Source organism: Erythrolamprus reginae, chromosome 5, assembly GCF_031021105.1.
Source record: "Erythrolamprus reginae isolate rEryReg1 chromosome 5, rEryReg1.hap1, whole genome shotgun sequence".
Taxonomy (NCBI): Eukaryota; Metazoa; Chordata; class Lepidosauria; order Squamata; family Dipsadidae; genus Erythrolamprus; species Erythrolamprus reginae.
Genome location: NC_091954.1, coordinates 14756876 through 14769370, shown reverse-complemented (window position 1 = coordinate 14769370; position 12495 = coordinate 14756876). Strand labels below are relative to the sequence as shown.

The window sequence follows — 12495 nt, the reverse complement described above, 5'->3', positions numbered from 1 at the left end:
CCAAAGCACAGGGAAGGGCTTAAGCCGCCGCCTTTTCCCTTCCCCGTGGGAGCGCCAGACCTCTTGTCTGCCCGGCCCGAGGCACGAAACCGCTGTTTATGCCGGGCGGCTCGCCTGGAACGCCAGCAATGCCACCGGGCCGATTGCCGAGCGGGGGCGGGGCGCGGGAGGAGGCAGCGCCCCCCCGGACCCCTCAGACCGCTCTGCCCGGGATGGGGCTCGACCCGGGTGGAGCGGCCTGAAGGGTCCGGTGCGGCGGTGCCTCCTCCCGCCCCCGCTCGGCAATCGGCCGGGCGGCATTGCTGGCGTTCCAGGCGAGCCGCCCGGCATAAGCAGCGGTTTCGTGGGTGCTGGCAACATGCTTTGGGAGTTTGGCTGGGGGGGAGGGAGTTAGGAAGGTGCAAAGCATGTTTGCTCCCACGGGGAAGGGAAAAGGCTTCCCTGTGCTTCGGAAGCCGCTGACGCGCCCCTCAGAGAAAGAGAGAGGGGGGAGAGAGAGAAAGAGAGGGCTAGAAAGAGAGAGAGAGTGAGAGATGCTCAGTGAGCCTTTCTTTGAAGTTGCCTTTCTTTCTTGCTTTCTTTCTTGCTCTTTTTCTTTCTCTTTTACCTTCCCTTCCTCTATTTCTTCTTTTCTTTCTCCTTCCCACCTTCTTCCCTCCCTCCCTCCCTTCACTCATTCCTCTCTTACTCTCCCCTTTCATAAGTTTCCTTGCTTCCTTCCTCTGTTCCTGTCCCTTCCCCCTTTCTTTCTTTCTTTCTTTCTTTCTTTCTTTCTTTCTTTCTTTCTTGCTTGCTTGCTTGCTTTCTTGCTCTTTTTCTTTCTCTCTTTTACCTTCCCTTCCTCTATTTCTTCTTTTCTTTCTCCTTCCCACCTTCTTCCCTCCCTCCCTCCCTTCACTCATTCCTCTCTTACTCTCCCCTTTCATAGGTTTCCTTGCTTCCTTCCTCTGTTGCTGTCCCTTCCCCCTTTCTTTCTTTCTTTCTTTCTTGCTCTTTTTCTTTCTCTCTTTTACCTTCCCTTCCTCTATTTCTTCTTTTCTTTCTCCTTCCCACCTTCTTCCCTCCCTCCCTCCCTTCACTCATTCCTCTCTTACTCTCCCCTTTCATAGGTTTCCTTGCTTCCTTCCTATGTTGCTGTCCCTTCCCCCTTTCTTTCTTTCTTTCTTTCTTTCTTTCTTTCTTTCTTTCTTGCTCTTTTTCTTTCTCTCTTTTACCTTCCCTTCCTCTATTTCTTCTTTTCTTTCTCCTTCCCACCTTCTTCCCTCCCTTCACTTATTCCTCTCTTACTCTCCCCTTTCATTAGTTTCCTTGCTTCCTTCCTCTGTTCCTGTCCCTTCCCCCTTTCTTTCTTTCTTTCTTTCTTTCTTTCTTGCTCTTTTTCTTTCTCTTTTACCTTCCCTTCCTCTATTTCTTCTTTTCTTTCTCCTTCCCACCTTCTTCCCTCCCTCCCTCCCTTCACTCATTCCTCTCTTACTCTCCCCTTTCATTAGTTTCCTTGCTTCCTTCCTCTGTTCCTGTCCCTTCCCCATTTCTTTCTTTTTTTCTTTCTTTCTTTCTTGCTCTTTTTCTTTCTCTTTTACCTTCCCTTCCTCTATTTCTTCTTTTCTTTCTCCTTCCCACCTTCTTCCCTCCCTTCACTTATTCCTCTCTTACTCTCCCCTTTCATTAGTTTCCTTGCTTCCTTCCTCTGTTCCTGTCCCTTCCCCCTTTCTTTCTTTCTTTCTTTCTTTCTTTCTTTCTTTCTTTCTTGCTCTTTTTCTTTCTCTTTTACCTTCCCTTCCTCTATTTCTTCTTTTCTTTCTCCTTCCCACCTTCTTCCCTCCCTCCCTCCCTTCACTCATTCCTCTCTTACTCTCCCCTTTCATAAGTTTCCTTGCTTCCTTCCTCTGTTCCTGTCCCTTCCCTCTTTCCTTCCTTCCCACCCTCCGTCCATTCATTCACCCATTCCTCTCTTGATCGCTTAAAGCCGGTCCCTGGTGCAAAAAGGGTTGGGGACCTCTGTCCTACAGGATTGGGTGGCAGAGAAGTTGAACATATGTAAATTTAAAAGTTTAAGAAAGTTTACAAGTTAAGTGAAAGAAACTTCATTATTCATTTATATGTACATGTACATTTCTTCATTAAAAACATGTCTTTCTGCATAATTTAGACTAACTTTGTGAGTTTTTTGAGGGCTGGAACCAATTAAAATTATTTACATTAATTCCTATGGGGAAAAGTCGTTCGAGATAAGAGCTGCTCGACTTAAGAGCCCAGGTCCGGAACGAATTAAACTCGTATCTCGAGGTACCACTGTAGTCCAATTTGAAAGGATTTTTAAAAATAATTTTTCTTTGATTCACCGGGAAGATTTGTTCTGAAAGATAGTTCTCCCACAGTTTGTATTATGAAAATGGACCTGAATCAGTTATGTCATTATGTCTTTAAAAGTTTGTCTTATGGTGATAAAAAATTCTGTTCACCTATATTAGTGATGGCGAACACACATATTAAAAACTCACATATTCTAGAACTCTCCCTTTTAAAATGTGTTTCAATTTTGGGTACTCCTCTGAGTTCCTATTTGTCTTTATATTTCTTTTGATATTATGTTTGATAACATAATTTATATTTCAATATTATTTCTTACATTTTTTAATATGTGCTATTTACAAAACTTTATATTATGAATTTTTAAAATGTTTTAAATAAATTGTACATGTTCAGTATTTACAGGAAAAGATCAAGAGAAATCTGGGAATGTTTATATTTCTACAAAAAATATTCGCAAAGGTGAGTCACGATTACAGAATTTTTGCATTTAATTTAATTTAATAATGTAATTTATTTTATTTTATTTATTTTATTTATTTATGTTATTTATTTTATTTATTTATGTTATTTATTTTATTTATGTTATTTATTTTATTTATTTATTTTACTTATTTTACTTATTTTACTTATTTTACTTATTTTACTTATTTTACTTATTTTACTTATTTTACTTATTTTACTTATTTTACTTATTTTACTTATTTTACTTATTTTACTTATTTTATTTATTTTATTTATTTTATTTATTTTATTTATTTTATTTATTTTATTTATTTTATTTATTTTATTTATTTTATTTATTTTATTTATTTTATTTATTTTATTTATTTTATTTATTTTATTTATTTTATTTATTTTATTTATTTTATTTATTTTATTTATTTTATTTATTTTATTTATTTATTTATTTATTTATTTTGTTATTTATTTTTATTTATTTTATTTTTTATTTTTTATTTTTTATTTTTTATTTTATTTATTTTATTTTTTTATTTTTTTATTTTATTTTTTTATTTTTTTTATTTTATTTTATTTTAGTTTAGTTTAGTTTAGTTTAGTTTAGTTTAGTTTATTATTTGATTTGTATGCCACCCCTCTCCATAGATTAATTTAATTTAATTCTGCCCAATGGGACTCAGGGTGGCTTACAACAGTAAATAGTACATACAATAAACAAGTCAAATAATTAGTAATAATTAGTAAGAAGAACAGAAGAACCCATAATAAACCTTAAACTTTTTGACAGGTTATTGTAAGCTTTAATAAGGGTTAATGCTATATTCATCATAGATTAGCAAAGTTGAGCCATGTTAGTTACTGTGATTAAAACAAGAAATGGCAATGTGATCTAAGAGCTGGAACATAAGTAGCCATGCAAAATATTGATGTGATTCCTTTTCTATCTTCAGTGGTGAACTGTCTTAATAATATTTCTTTACCTGTTTTTACACAATCTCAGAAAAGAGCACTCTCCAACTCTTAATCTTACTTGACAGATCTCCAAACATTTCTAGTAATACTGCCAAATTCAAATGTTAAATCGTGTAGTAGTTGTGGGAACTTCAGAAGTTTCATAAATTTGGCTGTGCAAATTTCTTGATATTTGATATTTATACAGCGGTACCTCTACTTAGGAACTTAATTCGTTCTGTGATCAGGTTCTTAAGTAGAAAAATTTGAAAGAAGAAGTAATTTTTCCCATTGGAATCAATGTAAAAACAAATATTGTATGTGATTGGGGAAACCACGGGGAGGGTGGAGGCCCTGTTTCCTCCCAGGAGATTCCTAGAGAGGCCCCACAGAGGCTTCTCCCCACCTTTTCCGTCCCTGTTTCCTCCCAGGAAATTCCTAGAGAGGCCCCACAGAGGCTTCTCCCCATCTTTTCCGTCCCTGTTTCCTCCCAGGAGATTGTTAGAGAGGCTCCACAGAGGCTTCTCCCTGCCTTTTCCGGTTAAAGTTTCGGAGGCTCAGGTTTGTAAGTGGAAAATGGTTCTTGAGAAGAGGCAAAAAAAAATTGAACACCTGGTTCTTATCTAGAAAGTTCGTAAGTAGAGGCGTTCATAGGTAGAGGTACCACTGTATTTGGTTTTATTGCTTTCTCATGCAAGGGGTATTCAGTGTAATGTAACTAAATAAATAAATAGAGGAGTCTGGAAAAAGTGCATGGCAGACTAAAAAAAATATCTGGACACCAACATTGGGGTGTTGTACAGAATCTGCTGTACAACAAATTCTGGGCAGCAGAGCTTCTTCAGCTAAGGAGAGAAGGGGAAAAAAATCCCACCTATATTTCAAACGGCTACTATTTATGTAGAAACTGCAGGAATTTTGTGAGTTGAATGACTGGGAGTGAAAAATGTTCCAGTGTGCTCACGACTGCAACACAGGCATTTGAGGACTGATCTTGGATCTCCGTTTCTTAACCATATTTGGATATACAGTGTTCCCTCGATTTTCGCGGGTTCGAACTTCGCGCATAGCCTATACCACGGTTTTTAAAAAAATATTAATTAAAAAATACTTCGTGGTTTTTTTCTATACCACGTTTTTTCCCACCCGATGACATCATATGTCATCGCCAAACTAATAATTTTTGCAAATAAATAACAAAAAATAATAATTATTGTTAATAAATAATTATGTTTATAAATATCAGGATCACTAAGTGTCTAATTCAATGGTGAGTACCAGTAATAATGGTGAGTAAATGGTTGTTAAGGGGATGGGAAATGGTAATTTAGGGGTTTAAAGTGTTAATGGAAGGCTTGTGATACTGTCCATAGCCAAAAATGGTGTATTTACTTCCGCATTTCTACTTCGCGGAAATTCAACTTTCGCGGGCGGTCTCAGAACGCATCCCCGCGAAAATTGAGGGAACACTGTACAGTGTTCCCTCGATTTTCGCAGTTTCGAACTTCTCGAAAAGTCTATACCATGGGTTTTCAAAAATATTAATTAAAAAATACTTCGCGGTTTCCCCCCCATAGCACATTTTCCCCCGCCCGATGACGTCATATGTCAACCCCAAACTTTCATCCACCTTTAATAAATATTTTTTAAAATAAACTTTAATAGATAAACATGGTGAGTAATAATCTAAATGGTTGCGAAGGGAATGGTAAATTGTAATTTAGGGGTTTAAAGTGTTAAGGGAAGGCTTGGGACACTGTTCATAGCCAAAAATAGTGTATTTACTTCCGCATCTCTACTTCGCGGAAATTCGACTTTCACGGGTGGTCTCGGAACGCATCCCCCGCGAAAATCGAGGGAACACTGTAATTATTTTATAGAGAGAAATCTTTAAATCAGTAAGATGAAGACAAAAAAACCACTTGGTGAATCAGCCTTCTTTATAGATTAAAGACAGAAAAAATAAATAATTTCAATAATTTTAAATTAATAGCAAAAAGTTGAATTCTATTTGAACAGTTTAAATTTATTTTGGCAAAAGCGCTTTTTATACTATTTGGAAATAATTAGACAAATAGACCACACCTTCGTGGGAATGATTATTTGTTTAATATCAAAGGGAAAAGACAATTATTGGATTTTATAAAATAAAAAAATAAATGTAATATGACATAGATTGTGCCAGTTTGGACTAAAGACCTAAGGCAGTGGTTCTCAACCTAAGGGTCGGGACCCCTTTGAGGGTCGAACGACCATTTCACAGGGGTCGCCTAAGACCCTGGGAAAAGACAAATTTCCCACGGTGTTAAGGAACTAAAGCTTCTATTCTGGCATCTTGGAACATATTTTTACAATCTGACCAATCAGGCATTTACATTCCTGCCAATCAGCTTAAATCTCTGTTGGGAGAATTGGCGCTAGACTTATGGTTGGGGGTCACCACAACAAGAGGAACTGTATTAAGGGGTCCCTCTGACCTTCCTGCCAATCAGCTTAAATCTCTGTTGGGAGAATTGGGGCTAGACTTATGGTTGGGGGTCACCACAACAAGAGGAACTGTATTAAGGGGTCGTGGCATTAGAAAAGTTGAGAACCACTGACCTAAGGGCACAGAAAAGGCAAAAGAGTGGTCAGGTCTTCTGGAGAAGAAGTGATGAACTGGAGACGGTGGAATGAAGAGCTGGCACTGAGCCAGCAGTCACTAGCTGATTTAGAATAAGATTGGGGATATTTTAATTTCTTTTTTCTGTTTTTCAATTTTTTTTCTTTTCTGCATTTTCTTTTTTCTTTTTTATAGTTTGTATTAGTTTTTATTATTGTAAATTATAAACTTTATAAACTTATTACAAGGGAAACCAAGAGAAAAAAGAGAAGTCTCTCTTTTACTTTCATCTTTGTAACTGGATTTCACTATTGGATTACAAATAAAAGTACAGTGGTACCTCGGTTCTCGAATGCTTTGGTTGTCATACATTTCGGATACCGAACAAAATTTTCAGCAAAATTTTCCTTCGGTATCCGAACAAAAATTCGGATACCGAACAGCTACAGAAAATTTTGTTCATTATCCGAAATGTTACCGCTGGGGGTGGCTGCAATCCCGGCAGCTTCCGGGGGCTCCTTTCTTCAGTGCTTCGTCTTGTTACCTGTAGGCAGCTGCACCAACTTTCTCCTTCCCAGTGGCGGCAACGGCGGCGGCTTCCCTTCGAGGAGCAACAGCGCCGGGAACGTCACGTGATGAAGGGAAGCCGCCGGAGCCATCTCAGCAGTTGCCACCACTCCAGCAGCTTTCCTTCATTAAGTGATGTTCCCGGCGCAGTTGCTCCTCGAAGGGAAGCCGCCACCGGGAAGGAGAAAGTTGGTGCAGCTGCCTACAGGTAACAAGACGAAGCACTGAGGAAAAGAGCCCCCCGAAGCTGCCGGGATTGCAGCCGCCCCCACCCTTCCTGCAGCTTGGAGCGCTTATAGAGCTCCTCAGATTTTTTATCCCATAGGAAATAAAGAAAATAGATTTAATTGGTTCCCAGAGACTCAACAGGGGCTGGGAACCAATTAAATCCATTTCCATTATTTCCTATGGGATAAATTAATTCGGTGCTCAACCAAATCGGTTCTCGACCACACTTCTGGAACGAATTGTGGTCGAGAACCGAGGTACCACTGTATTCCATCCACCAACTGCAAAATTTGATGAAGAGAAGAGAACCATTAGAGAAACTAATGCTGTGTTCTGTAATGCTGATGTTCTAGTTTGTGATTCTTGGCAAAGCCGTTTCCAGCCCGATATTGGTTATTGAGCTTTATTGACATTGAATACTTTTGGATCATATACTTCTGCCTCATTTAATTTCATTTTCATCTGTGTTTATTTCACTTCTGTGCTCCTTTAAGGAGTTTTATTGACTCTAGCCAGAGTCTAGAACTCATTTATTTCTCGAACTCATTTTTCCAAATGAGTTTCGTGTATGAATTTCTTCTCAGGCTACCTTTTTCTCCAATTAACACGGAGACTTTCATTTTGAATAGGTGTGGTTTTATGTTCTATTTAGCTGGAACAATAAACATTGCACATAGATTGCAGAACATTGCACTGTGAAGCTTTCTTTACTTTCTGTGCTACTTTAAATAGATTGTGGTCTTCTCCTGACAAACTACAGTGGTACCTCAAGATACAAACCCCTCGTCTTACGAACAACCCGAGATACGAACCCGGGGTTCAGAAAATTTTTGCCTCTTCTTACGAACTTTTTTCGTCTTACGAACGCCAAACCGGAACTTCCGGGTTCGGCGTTCGGGAGGCTGCTGGGAAGCCCCCCGGCTGTTTTAAAAGGTGACAGCTGGGCTGCGGGGCTTCCCAGCAGCCTCCCGAAGCCCAAACTTTTGCCGAACTTTCGGGTTCGGGGTTCGGGAGGCTGCTGGGAAGCCCCGCCGCCCGGCTGTCACCTTTTAAAACAGCCAGGGGGCTTCCCAGCAGCCTCCCAACGCCGAACCCGGAAGTTTGGGTTTGGCGTTCAGCGTTCGGGAGGCCGCTGAGAAGCCCCCAGGCTGTTTTAAAAGGTGACAGCCGGGCGGCAGCGGTTTTTTGCGGGGGTTTTTTTGTTGTTGCACTGATTAATTGACTTTACATTGTTTCCTATGGGAAACAATGTTTTGTCTTACGAACCTTTCGTCTTACGAATCTCCCCCTGGAACCAATTAGGTTCGTAAGACGAGGTATGACTGTAGTATGAAAACGTTTGCACGATGGTAGCTCTACCTAAGAACGGCTCTATTTAAGAACTTTTCTAGATGAGAACTGGGTGTTCAAGATTTTTTTGCCTCTTCCCAAGAACCATTTTCTGCTTAAGAGCCCGAGCCTGGAAAAATTTCCCAGGAAATTTGAGAGCGGCGTGAACGCCCGGCCAGTTTCCTGCCATTCCCCCTCTAATCCTGGCCATCTGGGCTGCCAGAGGAGCCTTTTGGTGGTGCTTAAAAGGAGGCTTTGGCAGTCCAGAGCGAAGGAAGCGTTTTCCTTTCTCTGGGCGCTTGGAGAGGGAATAAACCTCTGCCAGCGCCCAGAGAAAAGAAATGCTCCCTTCACTCTGGGCAGTCCAGAGCAAACGGAGCGTTTTCCTTTCTCTGGGCGCTTGGAGAGGAAATAAACCACTTTGCTGTGGTGACTCCCTCGCGCTGCCTCCCATACACCTGGCGTGAGGTTGTCTCCCAGACCGTCTGGGCGTGGAAAGACAAAAGGGGGTGCTTCACCCTGGCTGGATCAACTCGGCTTCAGCCAAACCGAGGAGTCACCACAGTGAAGGAAAGGCGCCGGCTACAAAGCGAGTGAGTGAGAGGAGAGGAGAGCCCTTCAGCATGGGAAGGAAGAGGAAGCAGGTAGCAGCAGCAGCCACCTTTTGGTCAAAGGAGTGGGAGGTTCCCCCCTCTCGGCCGCCTGGGTTTCTCTCTCTGGCGCAGTGTATGGGAGGCAACCTCATACCGGGTGTATGGGTAGCACGTGCTCCTCCTCGCTGCCTCAGAGTCCCTCTTTTTTTTTAAGCCTTAAAGTTTTGGATTTTTTTTTATTGCCCTCATCTCATCTTCCTTCAGCAGTGACTGTCTTCCTCCTCTTCTTCTTCCTCCTCCTCCTTCCACCCAAATTCCGAGCTTTTATTTCTTTCCTAATGGGTTTGCATGCATTATTTGCTTTTACATTGATTCCTATGGGAAAAATTGCTTCTACTTACAAACTTACAAACACAGTTCTCTTCATCTTTCCTATGAAAGTCATACCCAAACATCCCATTTGATCCCCTCGCTCACATTTTGGAAAACAACATTCCTTCTATAGATGACTTTGATATAAACTTCACAATTGAACTATGTCCAGAGATTCATACTACCCCCACCCTCCTTGCCTTCTGCAAAAGCCTTCAGACCCATCTATGTCGCAAGGGGTGGGGCAACTAGTATATGCCCCCCCTATGTTCTGACCATTCTGACCATACCACGATTCTTGACAAATGTATCTTTTTCTTTTATGTACACTAGGATCATATGTGTTCTGCCAGCGTGTCTCAACCGCCCCTAATTACAGGGTAATTAGTCCAGGAAGACACACACCACACAATAAAAGGAAAACCCAAAAGTTTTTATAAACAGAAAAACAGAAACAGCTCCCTTTTTAAATGTCAAAGGGATTTTCTGTGACACACAAGTCACAAGTTAAATGCAGTCCAATTGCTCACCCAATAACTGGGAAATTGAGTCCAATTCTAAAGTCCAGAGAGTCCACACACACAATCCTGAACAGCAAAAACCACGATCTTGACGAAACAATGAATCAGATAAACAGCCATGAGGCTAAAACACCAGGCTGCATTTTTATCTGTAGCACTAATTACAGCAGCCCCACCCAACCACAGGTGGCCTCATTTTCTCTTGTAATAATCCTTCAGTTGTTGTCTCCTATGCATCACTCTATGCATGCGTGGATGTGTCATTAATTCTTGTTCAGAATCCAGGGATGATACAGATGACTGATCTCCTCCTGGGCTGTCTGCCAAACTCCCCTCTTCCCTGTCACTCACGCTTCCTTGGTCAGAGGAGGCTTCATCGGCAGATTCTACTGGGAGCAAAACAGGCCTGCGGCATGTGGATATCTCCCTCACCTCCACCTCCACATTCCTTGGGGCAGGAGCTGGGCCAGAGCTAACCACAACAATATGCACCAAGACAAATTCCTTGTGTGTCCAATCATACTTGGCCAATAAAATTCTATTCTATTCTATTCTATTCTATTCAGAGAGCCTTCTCTGTGGCGGCCCCGGCCCTCTGGAACCAACTCCTCCCGGAGATTAGAATTGCCCCCACCCTCCTCACCTTTCATAAGCCCCTTAAAACCCACCTCTGCCGTCAGGCACGGGGGAACTGAGATACTCTTTCCACCTAGTCCTTTACAATTTATGCATGGTATGTTTGTTTGTGTGTATGATTGGTTTTAAAATAAGGGGTTTTTAGTTGTTTTAGTATTGGATTTACATGCTGTTTTTTATTATTGTTGTTAGCCGCCCCGAGTCTATGGAGAGGGGCGGCATATAAACCCAATAAATAAATAAAATAAAATAAAATAAAATAAAATAAAATAAAATAAATTCTATTCTATTCTATTCTATTCATGTTATGTGTGGGTGTGACTGAGTAAATTGACTGTTTTTTAAATTAATGGATTTTTAGTTTATATTTTTAACTCTTAGATTTGTACACATATTGTTTGCATTGCATGTTATGAGCTGCCCCGGGTCCCCAAGTCTAATAAATAATAATAATAATAATAATAATAATAATAATAATAATATGTGATATGCCCTGTGAGAGAATAACATGATGTGGGGTTTTTTTTCTTTTTAATTTTTAGAACAAATAAGTACAGTTTCAAACCAGTCTCAACAGAGTATATATGACCCATTTGCTGGAATGAAGACTCCGGGTCAGAGGCAGCTGATTACTCTACAAGAGCAAGTGAAGTTGGGGATGCTCACTGTAGATGAAGCTGTCCTGTGTTTCAAAGAGTGGCAGCTAAATCAAAAGAAGAGAGCAGATTCATTTCGCTATCAACAGGTATGTATTTTAAACAAATGAAAATTATAAGTCTCATTACTAAACCTAGTTCACCTTGTGTATCATATTATTTTTATTTTGTTTTTGCCACTGTAGGAAAAGTGCTACAATTTCTACTCCTTATCTATCTGTAAATAGCATAGTTGAATTTTTAAATAGAATTCAATTATTCAAATGTTAATGTTCTGCCGGGCTGTCTGGTAGGAGCCTCCCGAAAATTCAAGGGTACAAATTGAAGACACACACACGTTTGAAAATTCAAAACAATGTTCTTTATCACAAAATTCAAAATAAACTAAGCACTCTTTTTGTATTGCAAAGAGCACTCGTCCCAAAACAACCGGGTAGTCTGTACAATTTTCCTTAAGCAGTCATTAAGTACTTAGCTAGCAGCTGTGAAGAAACTCCACACCCCTTCTTCTTCCAACAAAGTGAGACACACACACACAGGTTGCTCTGCTGTGGTTTCAAAGGCGTGAAAAATCAACAAACAAAGCCCAGAAAACAGCAACACACGATTCCTGAAGAACTGCGATCAGATACTCTTTCACAACAGCCAAACCCGCACGCTGCTATTTATAGCAGCAGCCTAATTACTGGAGCCCCACCCAACCACAGGTGGCCTCATTTTCTCTTGTAATAATCCTTCAGTTGTTGTCTCCTATGCATCACTCTATGCATGCGTGGATGTGTCATTAATTCTTGTTCAGAATCCAAGGATGATACAGATGATTGATTTCCTCCTGGGCTGTCTGCTAAACTCCCCTCTTCCCTGTCACTCAAGCTTCCTTGGTCAGAGGAGGCTTCGTCGGCAGATTCCATCAGGAGCAAAACAGGCCTGCGGCATGTGGATGTCTCCCTCACATCCACCTGCACATTCCTTGGGGCAGGAGCTGGGCCAGAGCTAACCACAACAGTTAATAAGCTAAATGGTTGAATAGACAGAACGTCTGATTTATGTAAACAAATCTCATAAGGCGGCTTGTGACAACCAGAATACTTTTTGTCTCAATGGAATGTTTCCCTTCAGTTTCTTCATCAATGAACTGTAGAGTAAGAGGCAGTTTTTGGTGAATTACCATATTTTTCAGAGTATAAGACACACCTTAGTTTGGGGGAGAAAAATAAGGGGGAAAATATGCCTATCAAGTAAATATTCTTCTAGCTCAGTGATTTTCA

General features: G+C 40.5%; 1 protein-coding gene across 3 annotated transcripts in view; it reads left to right on the top strand.

Annotated features, from left to right (window-relative positions):
* The window catches only part of PIK3AP1 (phosphoinositide-3-kinase adaptor protein 1), a 95188-nt gene that overhangs the window by 65876 nt on the left and 16817 nt on the right, over positions 1–12495 (top strand). For 2 of the 3 annotated variants that reach the window (XM_070752104.1, XM_070752105.1), the window contains exons 11-12: positions 2707–2772; positions 11114–11316. In XM_070752104.1, coding sequence (XP_070608205.1) covers positions 2707–2772; positions 11114–11316 — 269 coding nt within the window. Of the gene's footprint in view, positions 1–2706; positions 2773–11113; positions 11317–11412; positions 11555–12495 lie in introns of those variants that run through there. The other variant, XM_070752106.1, reaches the window with a different exon arrangement.